General features: G+C 51.0%; 1 protein-coding gene across 2 annotated transcripts in view; it reads right to left on the minus strand.

Moving 5' to 3' along the window:
* The window catches only part of Urb1 (URB1 ribosome biogenesis factor), a 60887-nt gene that overhangs the window by 2274 nt on the left and 41088 nt on the right, over positions 1–17525 (minus strand). For both annotated transcript variants that reach the window (XM_006983539.4, XM_076549172.1), the window contains 13 exons: positions 17131–17189; positions 14675–14868; positions 13596–13706; positions 13425–13488; positions 12439–12610; positions 12067–12175; positions 7430–7590; positions 6856–6967; positions 5671–5777; positions 5067–5210; positions 3377–3486; positions 1836–2033; positions 693–934 (listed from right to left, as the gene is read on the minus strand). In XM_006983539.4, the coding sequence (XP_006983601.1) occupies positions 693–934; positions 1836–2033; positions 3377–3486; positions 5067–5210; positions 5671–5777; positions 6856–6967; positions 7430–7590; positions 12067–12175; positions 12439–12610; positions 13425–13488; positions 13596–13706; positions 14675–14868; positions 17131–17189 (1783 nt within the window). The remainder of the gene's footprint in view (positions 1–692; positions 935–1835; positions 2034–3376; positions 3487–5066; positions 5211–5670; positions 5778–6855; positions 6968–7429; positions 7591–12066; positions 12176–12438; positions 12611–13424; positions 13489–13595; positions 13707–14674; positions 14869–17130; positions 17190–17525) is intronic.

A 17525-nucleotide genomic window follows, 5' to 3' on the forward strand; every position in this document is an offset into this window, starting at 1 on the left:
GGCCCTTTGATGGAGCACTGAGCTCTCTTGAACTAACTGTGTTTGGGACAGGGTCTCTCAGTGGACCTGGCTTACTCACCTGGCTGGCCTGGCTGGCTGAGCCAAGCCCAGGCATCTACCTGTCTCCATCTCCCCAGCATGGGGATTATAAACCTAGCTTCCCAATCTGTTCTTCTGACTTCAGAGCAGAGAACAAGGTGAAAACAAGGCACTCTTAGGGACCTCCCTCAGGCGATCGGGCACCTCAACACTCCTATTACCTCCTATTACCGTTTGGATCTCCTACATCCCCAAAGCCTTGGTGTCTTAGGCTTACTCCCAATGCGGCAGTGTGGACGTGAATGGTTCAGGAAGGTCCTGATCTTGTGGGTGAAAGGATTAAAACATTTATGCACTCACAGCTTAACAGGCTATGGGAGATGTGGAAACACTGGAGAGTAGGTCACTGGCAGTGTACCTCTGAAGGTGTGTCTGACCCCAGGTCTCTTTCTATCTTAGGTATTTTGTCACAGTGACACAAAGCTGACACACTTGGGTACTGACATATCTAAGGTCAGAAAGGCCACCAGGCACTGGGGCTGAAGTTCAGAGCCAGGACCCACTCCGGCCTCCGTGCCCCACTCCGGCCTCCGTGCGCACCAGCTCTGAGCTGTGGCTGCTGAGGGCGGGCGGTGAGGAGGTCTAGAACTCACTCATTAGGTCCTTGACTTGGTGCTGCTCAATGACGGCCTTCAGGGCTCCCTGGAGCGTCGTGTCTCTTTCAATGAGGCTCCACTTATGCAGGAGCACCAGCACATCTTTGGTGGAAAGCGTCTCCTTGTTCACAGTGAATCGGCCCATCTCCTTGAAGGTCTTTAGGATGGTGGCCCGATAGCTCAGCACAGACTCGAGTGTCCAGAAGAAGTGGATCAGCTGGGCGGAGGCCAGGGTGGGTCTGTTTGGAAGTCAGTGTTAGAGACTGGGCAAGAGCTGACCCTGTCCTGACAGCTCAGGACAGTCAGGGTCACACAAACTACACTTCCTTTGAAGGCCAAACCAGTGTGCACTCAGGACAGAGAAGAGGAAGTGTGAGTGAGGCACTCTAGAGAGACCTGGAATCTGAGGAAGAGAAATCTCTCGGAAAGCTAAGCTAAATGGGGGAAGCCAAGAAGGAAGATGGAGGCCGGTCAGGGCCATGGGAGCGCCACAGAACTCTACCCTAGGATGCTGAGTCCTCTGCAGCTCAGGCAGGCCCTGTTCAGTATCACTTCACAGGAAAGCCTGAGTGGAGGAAAGAAGCTTTCCGGTCTTTTCATGTCATCCTCTACACACAAGGTTGGATGCTAAACCATCATTCCAAGGGCCACGGCTGTCGGGCAGCAATGGACAGACAACCCCAAAGTAAGGGGTATGGTTGCCCAGCAGGCTTAATTCGGGACACCTGAAACCAACTGCCCTGTTCTTATCAAAAAATGCCTCCATTCCCAGCCCACTCTCTCCACCAACACACGTCAGCTCCCAACATGAGAAACCTAAGTACACATGTTTTCTCCAACACTGACTCGGAGGAGAATTCAGCTCCCAGAGGAAACCTGGCACGATTCAGAGATCAGCGCCAGGACTGACGAGCTCGAGGATCCATGTGTACCTCTGGAGGCTGGAGAGGCGGTGAGCACGGCTTGGAGGTACCCTGGCTGAGGGAAGGTCACAGAAAACACGCTCTTCTGTGGAACCTCATTTGTTCAAGCAATGTGGGGATGCGGTGGGGGTGCCACCAAGAAGTTTCTCCTGCTAAAAATGCCTGAGCCCCCCAACTGCCCCGACTTGCACAGCAGAGCACCTCACGGCGGGCTCACCTCAGGTGCTTTGTAAGCGCGATGAGAACATACAGGAACTCGTTGACCATGTGCAATGCAAGCATCTTTTGGGACTCGTGGGAGCCAGGCTGGCAAGGTGGCTGGCCGCCCTGCTCTGGTGCTTTGTTGCCCAGGTTGGTCACCCACAGGGTGTGCAGCAAGGAGATCACGTTGGAGAGCAACCGAGTCTCCACAAATCTGAAAGCAAACATGGCAGCAGGGAAGCTCAGATGGGGACCGCAGAGTCGGCCAGACGCCGGTGACAGCCCTGCCTTCAGAAGTCCGATCTGTTCATCCCTCACCCCAAAGCACATGCGCAAGGTGAAAACAAGGTGCCTGATGCAGCAGCAAGCCAGGAGGCCGCCTGACCACTTTCTAACCAGAACACTGTCCCAAGTCCCCGAAGTACAGTAAGAACAGCATTGTGGTTACAGTAGCAACTTGAGCTATAAGTGAAGTTATTACGGGACAGGCTATTGGCCAATTATGCCTTTTTAAAAAAATCTGAAAGTCTTGAGGTTGTTGATGTTGGAAGACACGGTTTAAGCTGTTTCTTTCTTTTAGAAAGATTTTATTCTATTTGTTTTTTGAGGTAAGGTCTATCACAGTAGCCCAGATTGGCCTCAAACCCCCTGGAATCCTCTGACACAGCCTCCTGAGTGGTAGGATTACATGCACCAGTCATGAAGTCTGCACAAGAACCTTTAGAAAAGTATCTCTTCAATGCCAATCTCCGGCAGTGTGTATTCCCAGGTATGAACGCCTAGTTTTTAAATTAGGAGTAAAAGATCATTTAATCTAAGCTTTGGGCAAAAATAAATCAATGAAGGAGCATCTTCTGCAACACCAGGCTTATGACGTGACAGTGCCACAAACCTCTTGGGGATGAGGTGCAGTAGGTACCCTAAGAAGTCATCTGGTGTGGTGACAAATGGGATCTGAAATATGCAGAGTTCCCAGGGCTGCAGCCTGCACATGTGCACTGGAGTCAGCTCCTCAAAGAGCTGACATTACTTTGGAAAGAGAACAAAAAGACCCAGTGGCCCTGGGCAGATCACAGTTGCCTGTCACAGACAGAGCCCTCCTGACAGTGTGGCTGTGTCGGGGCCCCAGCCTTCCACAGACTCACAGTGAGGGAGACTACGAGGGTGACGACAGGCACCTTCTGTCCGGTCCTCCACACTGTAGCGCCGGCTCCTCCCTGACCAGTCGTCCCCCGTCCCCGTCCCCCCCCCCCAGTGGATGAGTGTGAGATGAAGACAGGAAGGCCAGCCCCCCCCGCCCCCCCTCCCCCGGATGAGGGTGAGATGAAGACAGGAAGGCCAGTGGGTTCTGCCAGAGCAGATGCAGCTGTGCTCCAGCCCAAGGCCGACAAGAGACACTGACAAGCAGGAGTTAATGGAAGAGAGGTCCTTTGGCTGTTACCAGGAGCCGGGCTGCAAGCTCACAGGAGTATCAGTGGGCCACCACTGCACACGATCTATTGACACTTAAACGCTTAGAGGTATCATGAACACATAGCTCATGCAAACAGTACTTACCTGCTCTCAAGGATGTGTAAAATCCACGTTAAAAGGCTATAGTCACGGATGACTTCATAGGCAGGTCTGGTGACGTGCGCAATATTCTGCAGAATTTCCAGGATCCAATTCTGCAAAGTCCCAAAAGTCACTCCTTAGTGGACAAACTTACTCAACTAAAAGTGATTTTTCCCTCCCACTGTTTGAACTTTTAATATGTTTTAGATAGGGACTCACACTGGTCCCAGACTCCTGAGGGCTGGGATTATAAGCACTAGCCACTAGGCCCAGCTCCAAAAGAGTGATTTTAAGATGTATCAGCATGCAAATGACAGAAGACAGACTCCCAGCAGTCAGCAGGCCTTGGAGAGAGCCTCACTTCTGATAATCCATCATGGAACTGACCCATAGCAGACATGCACCATGACAACCAGATAGCTCAGATACATGATGGTCCAGGTGGGACACAGTATAGACCCCAGAATTTCCAGCCCAGCCAGGAGCTGCTGCTGGTAGCCCATTTTGTCCTATCCACACAGAAGGGAGACCATCAACACAGGACTACCTTAACTGCTTCTTAGCACCTCAGAATTCTCTTACTAGAAAAGTAAAGTTACCATACTCAAACTCCATTTATCGCAATGTGTTTCTTAATCCTGACTGCTACCCCCACACCTTACATAAGACAGAAATGAAAGCTCGCCAGGATAAGAATTAATCGAGGCACCTCAGCCTTTTCCCATTTACTTCAGACGCCTGGGTATTAGAACATAGAGTCAGCTCTTGCTCCCGGACAGTCGGGGGTCAGGGCAAACTCACTGACTCCTGATGGGTGAGGGAAGACAGTCCTAACTCTCAATTCTCCCCAAGTCAAAGGCAAATTAAGAATTAAGTCTTTAATTGAAATTCAGAGTGCCTTTGACTTTTAAAGCTTTAGTGAAAACTGTAAACTGTCATTTAGTTAGATGATATTGACACCAGACAGTCAAAAAAGATGGATCCAGCCTAAGATAGCACTCTGGAGCTTGTACATCAGTGCATGGTGATTATGATCTCACAAAACAACTAAAGAGACGGTGTGTCCAGTGCTTATACTTAGGGACTACATACAGTGGAAAGTTTTGCAGAGTCAACCTCACATGTGGTCAGGCCTACAGTCCAGCATGGGAAAGGCAGCGGGGATACTGCAAGTTCAAAGCCAGCCACATGAAAATCAGACTTCAGGCCAGCCAGGGCTACAAAAGGAGACCTTGTTCCAAAAACAGGAAGAATAAATCACAGAAGAATAATATAACTGATATGAACTAATAAAACTGAACACAAAGTGTGACTGTCCACAGGCCAACATTTATTTGGAACATGGTTCATCTTATGCATTCCAGGCTGGCCTTGAATCCTCCTGCCTCAGCCTGAGGGCTGGGATTCTTCTGCAAAGGTCTTCTGTCTCCAGACACCACATGAAAGCTGGGAGTTAGAGGGCTCCTGTCACTCATGTGGTACAATTTGCATCCTGGCTTTTTGGCCAACTTCATAGGCTTATGATCAGCGATCAGCACCTTTCCCTTGGTAAACTAAAGAGGCAGAGACCTTTGTCCCTATCACCAGGGGCACGGTAAGAAGGCTACAAAGAAAACCACCTGTCAGGGGACAGACAACTGGGAGGACCCCAGAGAACAGTCGGCTGTGCAGCGGACCCGAGGAGCACGCTCACCTGAGCCACTTGGTCACACAGGGGGCTGCTGAAGAAGGACAGGATGATGTGGAGCACCCCTCTCCTGGAGCACAGCTCATAGCACTGCTTGTCTCTAATCCCCTGCCGCAGAATTCCCAACACCCACTCTTGTTCAGTTCTTTGCTAGGCCAGACAAACAAGAAAGCATTGTTAGGTAAGTTACAGCCCTTACCTCGGACAATCAAACGCCACTGTTTGCAGGTGAGGGCAACAGCTCTGGCCTGACATCATTAAGAGTCTCGTCCCATCCTTGATTTCATTATCAGCTCAGAAATCCAAGGACAAGTCAATTCAACGCTGAGCCATGTGTAAGTGGTGGGGGTTTTACAGAAGGGTATGCAATACTTGGTCCAGGGACTCAGCAAGGAGATACACGAGGGATGCTTAAGGAAGCCCGAGAAGTGCCAGGACACAGGGTGCGTCTGGCTTTGTGGGGCAGCACCAACGGTTCCTTTCTGTGACCTGGCTCTGCACCGTTGCCACGGTACTGGGTAGCAAGCGGTACTACTGGGGACACAGGAGATGTGGCGGCCGAGCCATCCTGTCAGGAGTCTCGGGGGCCTTGAGGACTTGGCAGCCCTACCTGGAAGTCAGAGCTGTAGAAGAACTGGTAGAAGCCCGGCAGTTTGTCCATGTTCACGCTGTCGTGGGAGAGCAGGAACTTGCTGATCTTCCAGTACATGTGCTCCTCTGAGAACACAGGCAGACACTCACTCCCAGCCTCGTGGCCCAGGCTGGCAGAGATGAACTAGGGATCAATCCCAACCCAGCAGAGGCTCTGTGTCCTTCTCCTGATCACTAGTCCCTACGAACCAGAATATGACTGGAAACCCAAGACCACTTCTGGTTTAGAAACCATTCCTGGACTTGGCCACCGGCAAGAGCACAGGGCCCACACTGCCTGCTTCGAGTCTCTCCTAGATGGGAGCTGGCCCAGGAGGGAGGCTCAGACATCTGGCTCCAGAAGACAAGGCAGGGATGGTACACACCTCCTCTTCCTGCTGCGGGTCACTGGTCACCAACACACGACCTTCCCTGGCATGAGGACTGATATGACAGCCATACCCAGGCACTAGGGGCTCAATGGGAGACTACAACCATGAACATCTGATCTCTGCTATATTTTCTCCTAACAGCAAAGTGATAATTATTTAGCTCCCTCCACAAGTCTCCAAGGCAGGGAAGGAAACCTATGTCACACAAGTTCTATGACAGATGAAAACCAGACCTGACTTCGAAGAGCAACTTGACTGCACACTTGACTACACACTAACCGAGGAGCTTGAGACACACCACCTCTCTCTCCTGGGGGCCTCAGCTGGTGAGGAGGGGGGGGGGAGTCAGGTGGGGGCTGTTTCCTCAGCTGAGGTTATGACCTGGCTAGACTAACAGAGCCCTGGGGTCCCCAGTGGTACCAACCTTCTATTGGTTTTTTCTCTGACTAACCCCAACCAGGGCCTTCTGGTGAATCGAGGCCCTGTTCCCCAGGAGCTGTGCTCTAAGATCCTGGGTTAGACCTCAGTGACTCCTATGCTTCCCAGCTGAGTCCCTGGAACCACACACACCATGGCCTCTGTTAAGCATGATGGGTGAGTGACAGTGTCAGCAGGGCAGCTGCTAACTCACATGGGTGTGTGCTGTGCGGGCAAAATACAAGGAAGGCTTTCAGGTGCATGACCCCTAACCTCTCAGCAGTGAAGAAACCTGTGGGGCTGACTCCCACAACCTCGGCTTTATCTGTTCTCCTCCCCCGAATCTACACGGGTACCTGGTTTCAAGATCTGGAGCGCTGCCTTGGCAATGAAAAGAGCCACGGTAAAGGGGAGTCTCAGGTTTGGAGCTTTAATTCCATTACGGACAACATCCAACAGGTACAGAACCTGAACAGAGGGGAAAAGATGAGCATTTTCAGAAGGTGCTGATTGGTCACAGCTTGCAGGGAGTGCCCGCCCCTTCAGCCTGGGGACAAACAGGAAGCTATAGCATTATGCTGGGTGCCTTCCTCTTTGGCTCCCTGAAGTCCAATCTGCTCCTGTTCCGCTAGCACCATGGGGCGTGGACTTCTGGGGGTCAGGTGGTGTGGAAGGTCAGCTGCCTTCACCACTGAGTTTAGACCAACATTCAACGGAAGGCAAACCGTTGTGTCTAGCCACAAGAAAGCAGGGTGCAGGGGAACCCTTCCCAGTGGGCCCGGGGGTTAGAAGGCAGTCTCCCGAGGCTGAGCTAGGCCGGAGCGGGGCCTCTCACTCACGCCTTCTCCACACCCTTCCTCCTGCCCCAGGTGACAGCCAGCTCTCCAAAGCCTCACCTGCAGCCCCACAGATCTATCCAATTCTACTCACCTGGGACTGTTCCCGGAAGCGAGCTCCCTCCAGGTGTGAGTAGTAGGCTGCTAGGACAGAGTAGGCTGCAGCTCGCATCTGGGGGTCGTAGCTGCTAAGGGCCGCGACAGTTAGACCCAGAGCATTTGAATCCAAAAATTTTCGACAGTCCACCACAAACTCTACAGAAAGTAAATTAGAGCACTAAACACATGACCCAGATTTCATGATTCTTGTACAACCCATGCCAGCTGTTTGGGCTGGACACAGAAAACAAGTGTCTCTCTGACTGCTGAGACTGGACAAGAGTATACTATCTTCTGTGGCAATGAGTACCCTGTTTCTACGACACTGGTCAGTTCTAAGCACAGATGCCTCAAAGCTGAGAAGAGCAAGGGCAACACCAAGACTCACTGTGCAGTCTCAGCGCGTCAGCAAAACGGGACACAACGAGGGACCTGACGTCCAGGTCCTACCTTGTCTAGCCCTGGGCCTCTGCCCCCTATAAAAGACTAGAAGGGACTGAAAGTTGGGAAGAAACTCAGCCAGCAAACAGTGGGATCTGGGCCCACTCTGTATATAAAGGACTCCCTACCTCCACTCTGACAACCTCCTTCCTTTACTCTTTAAACACACAACGAAACTCTCTGTAGAGTGGTTCACCAAGCTTAAACAAAAGCAACGGTCAAAAAACGTCGGCTGGGGCTGGGGCAGGGCACAGCTCAGTGGCAGAGTCCTTGTCTACCACACACAAGGCCATGGGGGGGGGGGATTCCCATCATTGCCAGGGTCAGGGACAGCCTGCTGGCTGACATCCATTTGCTCTATGTGAGGCCTCAAGGCACCCCCAACTGCTATGAGAAAGTGCAGGACAGCTGATCACATACAGGGGAGCAATCCCGACAGCCCACGGGCTTGACGCTCACCAACAGAACCTGTATCTTGTCAGCTCCACTTTAATGGGAACTCAGGACTTACCCCCAGGAATAATTCTGTCCGAGAACCTCAGAAAAGAGCTAGGTTTCCCTTGGTGAAGAAAGAGTAACTTGGTGACAATTCCCCATCAAGATGCTCTTTAGATTGAGTGGTCAGTGACCCAATCAGGAACTAACAGAAGCAAACGGAAATGAGTGTCTTCTATGAACACTCTTGGGATACACTACCAACGTGATCAGTTTAAAACTGGAGCAAAGATGGTGCACGCTAAGACGAAGACAGAGAGAATGAGGACCCACGCAGCTTCTGGAGGAGGCTGGGGGAGGCTGGAGACGAAGACAGAGAGAATGAGGACCCAAGCGGCTTCTGGAGGAGGCTGGAGATGAAGACAGAGAGAATGAGGACCCAAGCGGCTTCTGGAGGAGGCTGGGGGAGGCTGGAGATGAAGACAGAGAGAATGAGGACCCAAGCAGCTTCTGGAGGAGGCTGGGGGAGGCTGGAGATGAAGCTGCTGTGGAATCATTCTTTTCGTACGCTGTGCATATGTATTACTCTCATTGCTTTAATAAAGAGCTGGCTGGCCAATAGCTAGGCAGGAAGAGCAAGGTGAGAGAGCCAGACTGAGAGGCTGCTGGGAAGAAGAAGGTGAGGACAAGAGAGTCACCGCCAGACACGCAGGGAAAGTAGGACATGTGCAAAACGAGCCAGGAGCCAGGCGCCACAAGGCAACAAGTAAATAAATAGGACCCGGTTAATTTAAGTTATAAGAGCTAGTTAAAACCAAACCTAAGCTCTCGGCCGAGCAGTTATAATTAACAGTAAGTCTCTGTCTGCATGGTTATTTGGGAGTGGCTGGTGGGACAGAGCTGAAAGTGCACTGGCCGGGACCAAGATCAGAACAGGCCAGTGACTCAGAAGACTGCAAGAGAAACCATGTAAACCAGATACAGAGAAAACTATCAGAACCCAGGTACAGAGAAAACAAACATCTAAAAGCCGCAGCGGCAGTACTGAGCAGCAGGGCAGCCTGCAGGCGGCCAGCAACCACGGAGGCCTAAAAAGAACCTGGAGACACAGGGCCACGCTTCTCTCCAGCCAGCCCCGCGGGACTGTCAGTCAGGAGCTCCAGCGGCACAAGCCAGAAACAAAGTAAAAACAGCAATCATAGGTTTATAGGTAACAAAGAAAAGGTTTAAGAACAGCACAGAAGCCAAGCACGCTGGCTAGTTTTATTAACCCGACACAAGCCTAAGTCATCTGAGAGGAGGGAGCCTCAAATAAGATCGGGCTGTAGGCAGGCCTGTACAACATTTTCTTAATTAGTGATTGATGTGCAAGGGCCCAGCCCATGGTGGGTGGTACCATCCCCTGGCTGGTGGTTCTGGGTTCTATAAGAAAGCAAGCTGAGCAAGCCATGGGAAGGAAGCCAGTAAGCAGCACCCCTCCATGGCCTCTGCATCAGTTACCGCCTCCAGGTTCCTGCCCTGTTTGAGTTCCTGTCCTGACTTCCTTCAGTGAAGGACTATGATCTGAAAGTGTAAGCCAAATAAACCCTTGCCTTTCCAACTTGCTTTTTGGTCATGGAGTTTCATCGCAGCAATAGAAACCCTAACAAGACACTCAGAAAGGAGAAACGGTCTATGCTATGGTTAGCCCCTTCCACATGCACGAAGCAAAGTCATCTGGCTGGAGAGTATAATTGTGATCAACTGCATGACATGATCCCTAAGCAGCCACACTCACCCTTCCTAAACTGAAGCAGAGCTATGATTTCGTTACACATACATGGTGGACACACTCCAACTAAACCAGAACTCAAATTACTAAGTTGTAACTTAGCACATGCTGCTTATGAGAACCTACTTGATGGTAAAGCACAGACGGAAGCCAAGGCTGGGAGAAGAACAATCAGGCGATTGTTCCAGTAACTAACGGACTCCATTTTACAGTTTCTAACAACTGACGATTTGGATGTGGAAAGAGCACTGAAAAGCTTTTTAAAAGCATCAAACTGTAGATAAAATGAATACTACTCTGGGGAACAGAGGTATTTAAGAGATAGCTACATAACAAATATTCATGAATAGAGTATGTTTGGGAGAGAGAACAGTCTAAACATTTAATTTACACTCAATGAGGAAAGCTAGAACTCTGATGGCTGGGACAATTTTAGTAACTACTGACATTCTGAGACAAATGAGTTTTCCACGTGGCCATGAGGAGAAATCAACTTCCTATTTTGTGACTTTCTTGGCTACTCTATGGTCTTAGCTTTGTACTTATGGAAAAGGGCTGCCCTTGGGCGCTGAAAATATAACAGGTTATTGAAAAGTGGCTATAAATGCTATTCTGTTTTAAGAACCCTTTGAACAGGATTTTGACCTTCTAAAACCAGCTTTAAAATTCTGAGATGGCTTAGCCAGGACAAGTACCACGGAAACATCAAAAGCACCCAGGTTTAGTGGACATTCATGGTCCTGTGGCTCTGTTCCAGGAGCACCAGGAAATGTGCCTCAGCCTCTTTTTTTTTTTTTTTTTTTTTTTTGGTTTTTCGAGACAGGGTTTCTCTGTGTAGCTTTGTGCCTTTCCTGGAGCTCACTTGGTAGCCCAGGCTGGCCTCGAACTCACAGAGATCCGCCTGGCTCTGCCTCCCGAGTGCTGGGATTAAAGGCGTGCACCACCACCGCCCGGCCAGCCTCTTTTTATATGACATCCTCAGTCATAATTGTAAAAGGTTCTTCACAGAGAGCAGAGTCCACAGGTCTGGTGCGCTGGGCACCAGGCCGTGGCACACAGCTCACCCTGTGCCGGCTGCCTTGGCAGACTGCAGCTCCAGCCTGTCTAGCGCAAGAGCTGCTGTGGAAAAAGCATCTGTCACTGCCACTGATACAGCCTTGGCTGGCCCTGTTGCTTGGCTAGGCACTCCAAGTGGGCAGGTGGTGAGGTTATGAAAACAGGTTCCCACTCTCCACAAAGGGCTGAAAGCGGAGCAGTAAGACAGAAGAACCGCAGGCCTGACCGGACAAGGGCAGCAAGACCTGGCCAAGGTGGAAGCACAGACTGCTGAGGCCAGGAGCATGCACGCTCAATTTTTTTAAATAAATAAAAAAAAAAGCCATGCCTAGAAGTCAGATACAGAAATTTTTTACTGTGTGCCTTAAAGTTTTAATTTTCTATCATCTAAATTTTAAAATTTGAATACATAATCCAACACTAAAAATAATTAAATTCTCAATTCTGGGAAAAAAGAACAATAACCCTTGTTCTTCCAACAAAAACAAGGTCTTAAGTATAGCTAAAGACCTTGAATATAGCATTAAGTAAATCCATGGGCTGCCAAGAGGACTTGGAGGATAAAGGTGCTTGCTGCAAAGCCTGGCAGCTTGAATGTGATGCCTGGGACTCAGACTAAAGCGAAACCATCTCCTTAAAGTTGTTCTCTGACCTGCACGGGTGCTGTGGCATGAGTGCAAAATATCCTATGCACAATAATAAGGACTAATTAAAAAGCAAACCAGATATCATGGCTGAGAGGGAGAGAAAGCAGACTAGCTCAGGGCTCTAGGTCCCAGGAATGATAAGGTGGACTGTGCCCCTATGCACCTAGCAACATATCCATAACACAGAAAAACCCTAGAAGATTAGTCTTCTGGCTCGGCACTGACCTGGGAGCCATGAAAACCATTCACAGCAATCTGACTGCAGAAGGCCGGCACACTCACCTGGCCTGGTCAGTTCCCCAAAGAGATGGAGAAGAAAGCAGGGGTCGTAGAGGCTGTCGAGGTCCACTCTCACGGTCTTGTCCGTAAACACCAGTGGCTCCCCTGTGTCCTGAAACAGCCCAAGCCAACCACATGCTCATGGGTGCTGACCATCTGAATGCTGACCCCACTGTCAGAGCTCATAAAGCCTAAGCAGAGTTTTCACAGGAAACTGTGATCTTTGAGACTTACTTCAGGACAAGCTTGTGGGGGTAATAAATAACAAAACAGTGTGACCAGTGTGGTCCAGCTTCAGTACGGACATGGAGGTCCAGTCTGCACCTCTGGACAAAACTGGAGTGCTAACAGGGAAGGGGAAGAGCAGCACCACACCTCAGCAGGCAGCAGCCTCCGGTCCTGTGGGAAGTGCAGGATGGTCTGCATCATCCGTTCTGGGTCCAGCAGGCGGAGGATGTCCCCGACGCTTGGCTGCTGCCACAGCGACTTGCCTAGGCTTCGGCACGTCTTGTGATGTTCCACAGCTGCTGGGCCCCACAACAGAACCCTAAGTCACAGAGGAGTGCAGGCTGTCACAGGACCCACCAGAAACAGAACTGATGACCACAACCCCAACACCAAGACCCAAGGGCCACTCTGGGTAAGCATGCACGCTCTATCACTTAGTCCTTAACATGGCCTCTGACATCAACATGGTGATGGTGCTGCCGAGGTGTGGGGACAGCGGGCGGTGGCAGCACAAGCCAGCACCCACACACTACTCCTGGGGTGTGGGGCCAGACTCGGAGCCTGCTGCGATGACCCCATAGCTTACATGGCCACCTTCTGTGCAACGTGGGGAAGAGGCCCTGAGGGCCTGGGGAAGCTGCAGGGCCACGCCCTTGCCCGCTGGGGAGCGGCAGAGCAGGGATTCCACGTGACGGGGTGTGGTTCCAAGGCAGGCTACAGCAGGTCAGGATCCTGACCTCAGGCTACCCACAGCAGCAACCGACTCATCAGGACTGCCGCCGTCTTTGGCCAGCCCTGCCTGGAGAGCCCACCCTGGGCGGCCCGGTACTCTCCTGCAGCTGCCCACTGAGGCCCACGGGACATGGCAACTACTACAGTGTGGGTCTGGTTCCTGCCAGCACTTCTGTGGAGGCTCCGTTCTTGACTTCCAAGTGTGCACTGTGGCATGAACATGCTATGCACATGCCTAGATTTATACAAAATAAGGAACACAAATACTAATAACAGTTTAAGACAACAACAGAAGGGAAGGAGTTGTCTCGGATCTAGAGCTCCCTGGAGAGGGGCTACGCCACTGGGCCAAGTGTCCCCACTGTCCTTCTGTTCATGACACCTGTCAAGCCAACACTCACCTGAAGCTGATGAGGCTGAGGTTGTTCTGTTCATATGCACGAAGGAGAAGTAAAATCTTCTGGTCTAGAAGACAAAGGAAGGGCACTTTCAGGAAACTGCACCCCTCAAATACACAAGAGGGTACACTCACGAGCCCCACCCACATAGCCTGGCCACCAGGTCCTCCTCACCCAGAACACTGAGGGTGGCGCTGTAGGTCCCAAGAAGCACAGCAAAGTGGCTGCTCTCACAGACGGAAGGGCACATCTTCACCACAGCGGACATCAGGTCCACCAGGGTTTCTGGAAGAAACACGGACATGAGCACTGAGGGAGGAGACGCCTTCTCTCACCGTCGGGGAGCGTGCACTGCAGCGGGCCTGGAGGCTGGTCCTGTCTGTCCTCCCAGAGGGAGGCTGGAGGGGCGCCATCCAGTCCCCGCCCCAGATCACACGCATTCTTGTAATAAACACATCTTCAGAATCACCATCTCTCTAGGGCTTCACAGGTTTAGGCTCAGATCTACCCACCCCTTTCCCCCACATTTAAAAAAACCTAGGATTTTAGAATCGAAGCATACTCCCCAGTTAGGCCAACACAGTCTCCAGCAAACACACCCCTGCCTGCACAAGGTGTGGCGCCCATTTCACTTCCTAACTTCCTGGACCAATAATTTGCATCTAACAGTGTTGTCTTTAGCCAGGCTGGTTAGGACAGACAGACCCTGTTAACGCTCACTGGTCTGAGGGTGACGCTTTGTCTCTTAAACTGTCGCTTGGAGGGGACAGAGCACTCAGACTGGGTCCTGACATTCAAAGCAGTCTACACTGCACTCGGGACTCGTGAGCATGAAGTCCATGCGGACTGAGGTGGAGACAGAGTGCAAACCTGGCTGGAGAGACTCCTACAGCAGTGGACCACCACCACCAGCGAAGCTCTAGCCCTCCCTGCAGGACCATGGGGACTCCACTCCTCTCCGGGCAAATGTCCACCCTATTTTCCCATCCCTCCCCTAACTCCCAGACTTTTAACACCGGCTCCTGACAGGGCCACATGAGCCCCCACAGAACCTCTGTAAACCAGACAGTCGTCAAAACAGGGCGAAACTTCTGTGTCACTTTTAAGACAGAGGAGCATGTCTGGACCCTGAATCTGACAGACACAGAGACTCCAGTACTGCACTCTGAAAACAACGAATGGTGCATGGCTAGCTGGAAGGAACCAGAAGAGAGCAGCCGCCACTGAGCTGGGCGGGCAGAGTGTGGAGACACCTTTTACTTGACTGTCCAGGTTTTCCTGTTCTTCCGATGTCAGCATGGTTGGCAAAAACAGAGAATGCTGGGTGAGCATCATGTGGACCACTGGCAGCTGGACAAGTTCAGTGTGCAAAGAGCTTTCTGGACTGTACAGGAGTCTCACGGCACCGAGCAGAGTCTTCAAAAAGGTGAGGTCCTGGTACCGAAATCTGGAAGACAAGCCAAAGGGAAAACGTGTCATGAAGGAAGTTTATTTTTTTAGGAAATGACATTTGCTCTTGGAATCCCCAAACTACAAAGCTGACAATTTCACAGTTGCTATGCATACACTCATCCCTGGTTCTGAGTCCTTCTGTCCACCATGACAGGGCCACTAACCTACATCGTGAGGGGATCCTGTCCTGAGACAGACGTCACAGAATGGGCTGACACAGAGAAGACAGCCTTGGTGGGGTCACTATCATATCACATCACAAACCATCTCCTGTGGCACGTGGCTGAACTTCCTCTGTGGCAGTTATCAAGAACGTTCTGTCTGCGGAGTCAGCAGGCAGAAGCCTGAGTGTGAGGACAGCACTCTGCGGTGGACCCCACCAGGTCGGCCTCCCTGGGTCCTTTGGCCATTTGGACTCCACCAAGCTATGTCTTCAATCCCTTCAAACCCACTCAAGGGAGAGGTCTAGGAAGAATCCTTATAGCTCTCTCGGTCAGCATTAGTCTGTCCCTAGACTTGTCATGAAGAAAACAGGAAGTGCCGTGCAGCATCAAGGAGAGTGGGGCTGGATGGGGCTGTGTAGGGGAGGGTGGGGCTGGGCGGGGCCTGCACCAATTCCCCTGCACACACTGAGGAAAAACCCTGAAACAGAAGAGGTGTGGTGGTGCACCCTGTGATCCCAGCACCTGGGAAGAAGGCTCAGAGTTGGAGGGAGCTTGGACTACATAGTGAGACACTCTTGTCTCAAAAGGCCAAAGACAGACAGACAGACAAACAAACAAGAGAAGAAGAAGAAAAAGAAGAGGGGCTGGAGAGGTGGCTCAGTGGTTAAGAGCACCGGCTGCTCTTCCAGAGGACCTGGGTTCAATTCTCAGCACCCATAGGGTGGCTCACAACCATCTGTAATGCGATCCAATGCCCTCCTCTGGCAAGCAGAGGAACATGCAGACAGAGACCTCAACTACATACAAACATAAATAAATAACGCTTGAAAATGAAGAAGAAATAATAATGATGTCAGTATTTAACCTGGAACCCCCCCCCTTCCTTCTTTCTTCTCATGACATTTTCTCTGGATGTTGGACATCACAAATAATCAGGAATGAAGATTATAGGCATCACACGTCACTTCATCTCTGCACACCCAAACTAGTCTGACCACAGCAAATGCGAGCGAGCGAGGTCACATTAACGCACACACTCCCTGCTGGGAACAAAGTCTCTCCACTTTGCTCATCGAGTGACATTCCAAGTGTGCAGGTCCTCCACCAGCACTACATGTAACACGGGGGAGTCACTGCAGGGCTGTCAAGGTGGGGGGGGGGGCTCAGGGAACAGCCTAGATGTCCTCCAGCAGAGAACTGCTAACTAAACCGCTGTACAGTCTAAAGATGGAATTCTACACAGTAGTGAAAATGGATGACCTTTAGATCTGTATGTTTTAAATTAGAAACACCTGAGTAAAAAGAAAAAACAAAGACAAAGAATGATATGAATGTTCAAAGTATCAAACAATGCAATACTATATCATGCCGTGGAACACACTCTGCCACGCAGAGGCTGGCGGCCACAGCTCAGTGGTATAAAATACTTGTCTAGAATTTGTAAGGCTAGATCAATCCTCAGCACTGAAAAAACAAAAACAAACAAAACAAAACTAAACTAAAAGATAAACATCCCTGGAGGATGACAAATGCATGGCTGGGCACAGAGGGGAGACAGGAATTCATTAGGAATAATCTAGAAAACTGTGACATTCATCATATTTGAGTACAGCTATCACCTCTTCACTTCAAATTTTCAAAATTTCATTTTTACGTCCTGTGAGCGCGCTTGTGAGCGCGCTTGTGTGTGTGCGCGCGCGCAACGTGCATGCGTGCACACAACACATCACAGCATGCATATGGAGGTCGGACCAGTGGGTCCTGGGCCGGAATCAAACTCAGAATGTCAGGCTCGGCAGCAAGCACCTCTATCCACTGAACCATCTCACCAGACTGTTTTGTTTTCTTGAGATAAAGTCTCATGCTGCCCAGGCTGGCCTTGAACTTGCTATGCAGCGGAAGAATGATTTTGTAATTCCTCCCAAGCGCTGCATTACAGACATGCACTATCACACCGTTTCCAGGCTTGTGTGTTTAAGATGATTGTCTTCTCTGCGCCGCTGTGACTGGTTCTCTAACGACAAGCAAAGAGACATGCGTGGTTGGCGCAGCACGCCTTTGTAAGTGGCACCAAGAAAATCAAATCAACTTACTTGAGTCCTGTCTTCACAAACTGCTGCCAGTCACCAGGGTCAACCGCTTTAAGCTCATGCTAGAAAAGAGCAGGCAAAAGCGCACATGAAACATGCCAGTGAGCTGGACACACTGAGGGCTCCAGCGCCGTTTCGGGGGTGGGGGGGGGTGGGGGGGGGGGGAGCTGGACTAGCTGCAGCTCTCTCTCTCACTTTCTGAAGCAGGGTTACCGAGAGCCCTGCTGTGCCTCCTACTGTCTGTCACCTCCCCTGCAGGGCTCCACTCCCCGGCTGTCACAGAGGCAGAGACAGGCCTACGATCTTACAGCAGACTAACGCGCAGACTGTGAACTTACAGCACACAGAAACCAAGTACCCAGACACACCCGCTTTGTTTGAGACCGGGGCCCATGTAG

The sequence above is a fragment of the Peromyscus maniculatus genome, chromosome 12 (assembly GCF_049852395.1).
Source record: "Peromyscus maniculatus bairdii isolate BWxNUB_F1_BW_parent chromosome 12, HU_Pman_BW_mat_3.1, whole genome shotgun sequence".
Lineage (NCBI taxonomy): Eukaryota > Metazoa > Chordata > Mammalia > Rodentia > Cricetidae > Peromyscus > Peromyscus maniculatus.